The sequence below is a fragment of the Patagioenas fasciata genome, chromosome Z (genome assembly GCF_037038585.1).
Source record: "Patagioenas fasciata isolate bPatFas1 chromosome Z, bPatFas1.hap1, whole genome shotgun sequence".
In the NCBI taxonomy this organism is placed as follows: domain Eukaryota; kingdom Metazoa; phylum Chordata; class Aves; order Columbiformes; family Columbidae; genus Patagioenas; species Patagioenas fasciata.
Genome location: NC_092560.1, coordinates 8,168,722 through 8,174,791, shown reverse-complemented (window position 1 = coordinate 8,174,791; position 6,070 = coordinate 8,168,722). Strand labels below are relative to the sequence as shown.

At 56.4% G+C, this 6,070-nt stretch overlaps 1 protein-coding gene across 1 annotated transcript; it reads left to right on the top strand.

The window, feature by feature from the left end:
• Nucleotides 1-2,457: 2,457 nt before the first annotated feature.
• LOC139826412 (T-cell activation Rho GTPase-activating protein-like) lies at nt 2,458-5,720 on the top strand. Its single transcript, XM_071802157.1, has 2 exons — nt 2,458-4,335; nt 4,450-5,720. Exons 1-2 carry the CDS (start codon nt 4,277-4,279, stop codon nt 4,832-4,834), a joined length of 444 nt encoding a protein of 147 aa, XP_071658258.1. The 5' UTR covers nt 2,458-4,276; the 3' UTR covers nt 4,835-5,720.
• Nucleotides 5,721-6,070: the final 350 nt, after the last annotated feature.

Sequence of the window (6,070 nt, the reverse complement as noted above, 5' to 3'; positions counted from 1 at the left end):
CCTTGCACACAAAGTTGTCCCTGGCTCTGTTGGCCGCTCAATGTGTGAAGGTCATGGGTACCAGGGTAGGACTCCATTCTGGTGCTTCTCCTGCCATGTATGGCCAGGATAAAGCCTTCATACCTGGAGTATTCCTGCCTAAGATCACCACACACCTCGTTTCCATGTGGCTCTCAGCAGCAATCAAAGGGCTTTTCAGCACTGGAGGTTCCTCCTCTCTTTCAAGATAAATGGCAATTTTTCTTCCTATTGGAACTGGCTGAATTCCAGCATCTCGGAGGTTGAAAGCTTGCACAGCATGTGTGCCAGAGACATTCCTCCAGCTTGGCTGGTGTACAGCAAGAGGTGTGTGTCTTCAGCCACAATGGTCATTTCCAGGGAAAACAGCTTGTTTGATTGACCAGGACCCTACGGGGAGAACAGAAGAGCAGGGCTGCAGACACAACATTTGCCACAAGTCCAGTGGGTATGGATGATTTATCTTCATAGCTCCTAAAAATTACAGTGTAGCAGTCAAGATCGAATGTGCCTTTCTTATGTACCTTTTCATTCTTGAACATGGTGAATTCAATCTGCTGACCCATAGCCTGTGGAGCTCTGGACACCTTTGAATTTTCTGCATTGACTCAAGAGCTAGATGCAGACTCCTATCACTGGTGTTTGCACAATTAATGCAGGTATTCTGCTCTCTACCATCTCATAATCTAGGCTGCCTACTGTCTAATGATCTCTGTGAGAGTACAACCCAATCCCATGTTGCACACAACATCAGCAATACGAAGAGACGTGACTTTCCACCAAAAAATGAGACGGTTCAAACAGCTTTAATAGCTTGCAGAAATAAAAAGCGGAGACACTGTATATATAACACAAAATGATAATGTGGATTTTCCCCTAGCGTTCTGAAACTTCCGTGACAATTTATGCAAGGCTCTGAGCTGCACCCTGCAGCACATTCCAGTGACCAGGATGCTGGGGCAGAAGGCACCTCAGATAGCTGGCGCACAAGTGGCACGAGAGGGTCATGCTGCCACCCAGAAGGACCTGGACAGGCTGGAGAAAGCAGCTGACAGGAATCTCCTGCAGTTCAACCAGAGGAAGAGCAAGGCCCTGCACCTGGGGAGGAAAGGGCCTTGTCCCAATATATACTGGGGGACACCATCTGGGCAGCAGCTGTGCAGACTCCTGGGGTCATGGTGGAGGCCCAGATGAATCACAGAATCATGGGACTGAAGGACCAATTTGAATGACCAATGACCAATCTGGCAAAGTGCCCTTGGGGCAAAGGCGGCTTCGGGACTTGAGTAGTCAAACCATGGGCAGCAAGTGGAGGTAGGCGGTCCTTCCCCTGGGCTGTGTCCTGCTTGGGGCTTCTCAGTGCAAGGCAGACATGGCCACACTGGAGAGAATCCCCAGGCCAGTGCCCACCAAGGTCCCTTACAGTTTCCATTGGACTGGGACTATTGGTCAGCCACCAGCCACGAGACAGCAGGACGAAGCTGCGCTGGCACACAGCAGTGCTGGCGGGAGGCAGAGTCTGGCCCAGCAGCGCTGCCCTGGCAGCAGCACCAGCACCAGCACCAGCACCCACGTCCCATCCTCGCTGTGGCCGTCTGCGCCACATCCTTGGTGCATGGCCAGGGTCCTCCTGTCCTGGGCGGAATGGGCCAGGCCAACTGCTGCTGCGGCTCCAGGTGGGCTTCCCCCACGGCTCAGGGACACACGGACACAACCAGACCCTGCAGCAGCAGAATTCCTCATGCTCTCTGCTGGGCAGGCAGGCTCTCAGTGACACCAAGCCAGTGCTGAGCAAGGATGTGTGGCTGACCTGGGGCATCAAGAGGAGCGAGAGATGCCTTCTCCTCCCCCAGGAGGAACTGCTCATCACCGAGTTGCAGTAAGAGACTCAAATCCAGCTGCCTTTCACCCCCCATGCTGAGACCTGGGACCTGGGCAGGGTCACCCTGGCAGCTGCCCCAGGTGCTGGATGCACCAATGTCCATGCCAAGGGCAGGGGGGGACCAGGATGTGCCCAAGGGAACTCCAAGGAGGAGGCCACCTCAGCTCACTGCCTACATCTCCTCTGCAGACGTGGCACCAGCCTGCGCCCAGAGCTCTGCCTGGCCCTGGGCCAGCTCTGGATGCTGAGTGGGAAGGAGGCAGTGGGGAAAGAAGAAGAGAAGGAAGAGGAGAAGAGTGGAAATGAGGACAGGACCTGCCTCATCATCATCTGGCCCACCGGCTCCCGTGTTGCCCATTTCAGGCGAGTTGTGCTGCCACGTGCCATGGCCAGGCAGGAGAGGTTCCCAACTCTGCCCACACCAGCCTGGAAATGGCCTCTGCCCTCTATGCAGAGTCTGGGAAGGGAGGGATGGGGACATGGCCATGTCCTGCATCCCATGCTCACCTCTTGGTGCCCAGAAGGGTAGGGCAACAGCAGCTGGTCTGGCAGACACAGGGAACCAGGGCTTGGGCAGCACCTCTGTCCTGCCCCACAGGGCTCCCTCCTGTCCCTCTGTCCCTCTCCATGGGGCAGGGCCATGCAGCTCCTGACTCTGCCCATGGGTTGGGAAGCAGTGGGGCCTTACACCCTTTCTCCTCTCTTTCTGCAGCTCCTGGGTGCTGAAGGAGCTGTGGCTGGGCACACTGCTGAGGTAAGGTGGGGAACGCTCCAGGCGCAGCAGACAGGGGAACACAGCTCCCTAGCTGGGGAGAGGAGCCCCCACGGCTGCGGCTGCAGACAGCTCTCGGGCGGAGCTACCTGTCAAGAGAGAAAATGCAGCTTGGGGCTCACCTGGCTCTCTCCCTCTCCCCTCCTGGTGCGCAGGACACCAGAATGTGCAGGGAGAGCCCGAGTGACCCACCTGCCTTCACTCAAGCTCCTGGAGAAGGAGCTAAGCCTCCACCATACCATGAGTGTCTCTCTGGCCTGGGCTCTGTCCCCGAGCACTCTTCCTCCACTCCGAGGAATGGCTACTCGCCTGCTTCCCCTCCTCCTACTTGTCCAGTGGAGGACGCTCAGTGCCAGGAGCCTGGAGAGGCTGATGGAGCGCCTTGCAGGGTGTGAATGGCTGCCTTTCACTCATCTCTGGCTGTGCCGGGGTGCCAGGGATGTGTGGCAAGGGGGGTGACATTGTGCTGGAGGGAGGGAGACCCTCAAGCAAGGCTGATCCCAAGCAAGGGCCTTCACTGGCCCCATCTGGAAAGGAGAGACCTGGCTGCTCACCAGGTGAGTTTTGGAAAGAAAGGCAACCTCTTGCAAGCAGTGGAGCTGTGCTCCCTTGTCCCCCAAGTGTCACCATACAGGTTGGGCAGCCCAAGGGAGGATGTCATCTGGAGGAGCAAGGACAACCTCTGGGCAGCAGCCACTGGATGTGGGTCTGTGGGGACATGCAGCCTCTGCTGCTGCCCACAGCTTGGAGGAGGGCCGGGACAGGGCTGTCCCAGGCTGTCCCACTGGCATGCCAGCTTTCAGGAGCCTCTGAACTGGAGCCACTGAGCCACGGCCGTGGCTCCAGCTGCCACTCCTTGCCCGTCCTGCCGCAGCGCTCAGCCCCGCACGGGGCAGACAGGCTCCAGTGACAGGCTCTCGCTCTGTTTTCCTTTGCAGCAGGAGGCAGCAGCAGCAGCAGGAGGGGCTGCCCTGGCCCTTTGCTCTGCAGCACAGCTCGGCCGCTGCCCAGGCGCCAGGGCAGGCAGGCTCCGCTGCAGCAGGGCGCTCTTTGGCCGGCCCCTGGCAGCCCTCTGCGGGGAGGACATCACGCTGCCCCAGCCCATCCAGGTAACCAGTCTGGACAGGGAGTCCCCATCCTTCAGACGCTCCACAGAAATGCTGGGTGTCCTCAGGGGCTGCCAAGATGGGGGACTGGGCTCTTCACACCAGAACACACTTATGGTCACAGCATGTTTTGGGGCCAAGGAGACTGATGTGAAGCAGTGCTCTGGCCACCACTGTTGGAAGGCATCTCCTCAGACTAGCATCTGTCCCCCTGCTTCTCCTGCAGGAGCTGCTGGCTGTCCTGCAGGGGGAAGGACCATTGATAGAGGGGATATTGCACAGGGCTGTCAGTGGGACAGCGGATCAGGAGCTGCACAAGGCCCTGGACTGCGGCCTGGACTTGGATCTGGGAAGCCAACCTGTGGATCTGCTGGCCGTCATCTTGAAGGTGAGCACTTCTGGCCTGTGGCTGGAGGAGCTCCTGGCTGGCCTGGCCTGTTCTAGGGCGCCTTCCTCAGAAACATCCCCTCCAAGTTCCTTGTGATCGACCTCTACAAGATGTGGATGTCAGCCATGCAGAAGACCAGCATGGAGGAGAAGATGGAGGAGGTGAAAGTGTAAGTGCAGGTAGTGACCTGAGTGTTCAGCAGGAGCTGTGACCACTTGCCAAGACTACCTGGAAAACTGTGGGAAGTATCTTCTTTGTTCACCCTGTGTTCCTTTTTCCTCAGAGTGGCCAAGAAGTTGCCAGAGGCCAATCTCCTCCTCTTGAAGAAGCTGCTGACTCCTCTCCAGCACATCAGGAGGATGAGCTCCAACAACCTGGCCACCTGCATTGGGCCCAACCTGCTGAGCCCACCCAAGGAGGAGCTGCTCCCTCTGGAGGCCATGCTGGAGGTCACACAGAAGGCACGCTGTCTGGACCAGCTGACTGCAGCCTTCCCGGCCCATCGGAGCTTGGCTGCTCGCAGCTCTCTGGATAACTTCTCTCCCCTGGAGCCAACGCTGGTGGGGTGGCAGCCCCACAGCCACAGCATTCTGCGCAGAGGCCAGGCTCAGGAACCTGAAAGGCTGCTTGGTGCCTTTCAGGCAGCTGGGCTCAAACAAAGGCTTTGATGTGTGCAGGTGAACATGCTGGTAGAGTTTATGATTGAGAACTATGGTGACATCTTTCAGGATGAGGTGGCTGGTCTCTCCTGTCCATCAGCCAAGGAGTCATCAGCACCCATGGAAAGATCGACAGGTAAGGGGAGGGACTGATTGTTGTCATAGACTTCGCTTGAGATACAAGAAACATCTGCATTGAGAAGACAATTTGTGTAGGGCTTTGGCATGGGTTTGCTTTATGTGCTGCTTCATTCCAATTAGGCCCTTTGCTGCATGTGCTTTTGCTTTCTAGACCTTCATTTGGAAGAGAAAAGTGGCCCTGCAGGCAGAACAGATGAGGACCATGAGGTAAAAACCTTTCTGGATGCATGCCCATCTCGCCTGGACAACCTCAAAGAAGCTGGGGGAGACACAGTGGTGGAGGGTAAAATGGCAGAGGTATGGCAGCTCCACAAACACCGGGACAACATGTCTTGGGTCGGAGGAACGTTTCTGATGAGGCCAAGGAGCTGCTGTGCCTCCTGGCAGCAGATACCTCACACATCTGGGATTTCTTCTCCCCATGGAATTATACATTGTAAGGAAAACAAACAATGCCAACCAGCACCTTCTCCTTAAAGCTCAGGTGGTGATTTGACAGTCTGTCTCCTGCAACTCCAAGTCATCTCTTGTCATCTGTTAACTCCCAAATTTCTCATTTAGTCACCTCGAGTTTTGACTCCAATCACACCCAAGAGTGCGGCAGAGTCCCTGCAGCACCTGGAACAGCTGAGGAGTCTTTCAGATCACAGAAGGTAAAATGAGCTCACTTTGCTTAAAATCAGAACTGATCGACTGTTGCTTTCCCTAACTCATAGCACTGTGGGATGGACAGGTTTGCAGGGTCTCCCCAGGACAAGGAAAAGAGAAGAAACCTCAAGAGGAAACTGGCCTGGGAATAGGAGAGTGCCAGAAAGATGGAAAAGAAGAGGAGGAAGAGAAACATTTTGGGGGATGGAGCAAGGAAAATGTGCCAGAAGGTGCAGAGGGACAGGAAGCCCAGGTGTGTACCACGCTCTGCTGCCCATCTTTCCCAGCTCTCAGCACTGCTCTCAGTCCAACTCACTGGCAAGGAATGCCAAGGGATGGTGCTGCGTGGGGTTTGTAAATAACTGGGTGTCACAGCTCCCCAGGGGCTCCTGATGGAGCCCTGCTGCGTGGCACAGGGGCACTGGGCATCTCTGCACAGGCACAGGTCTCTCAGGG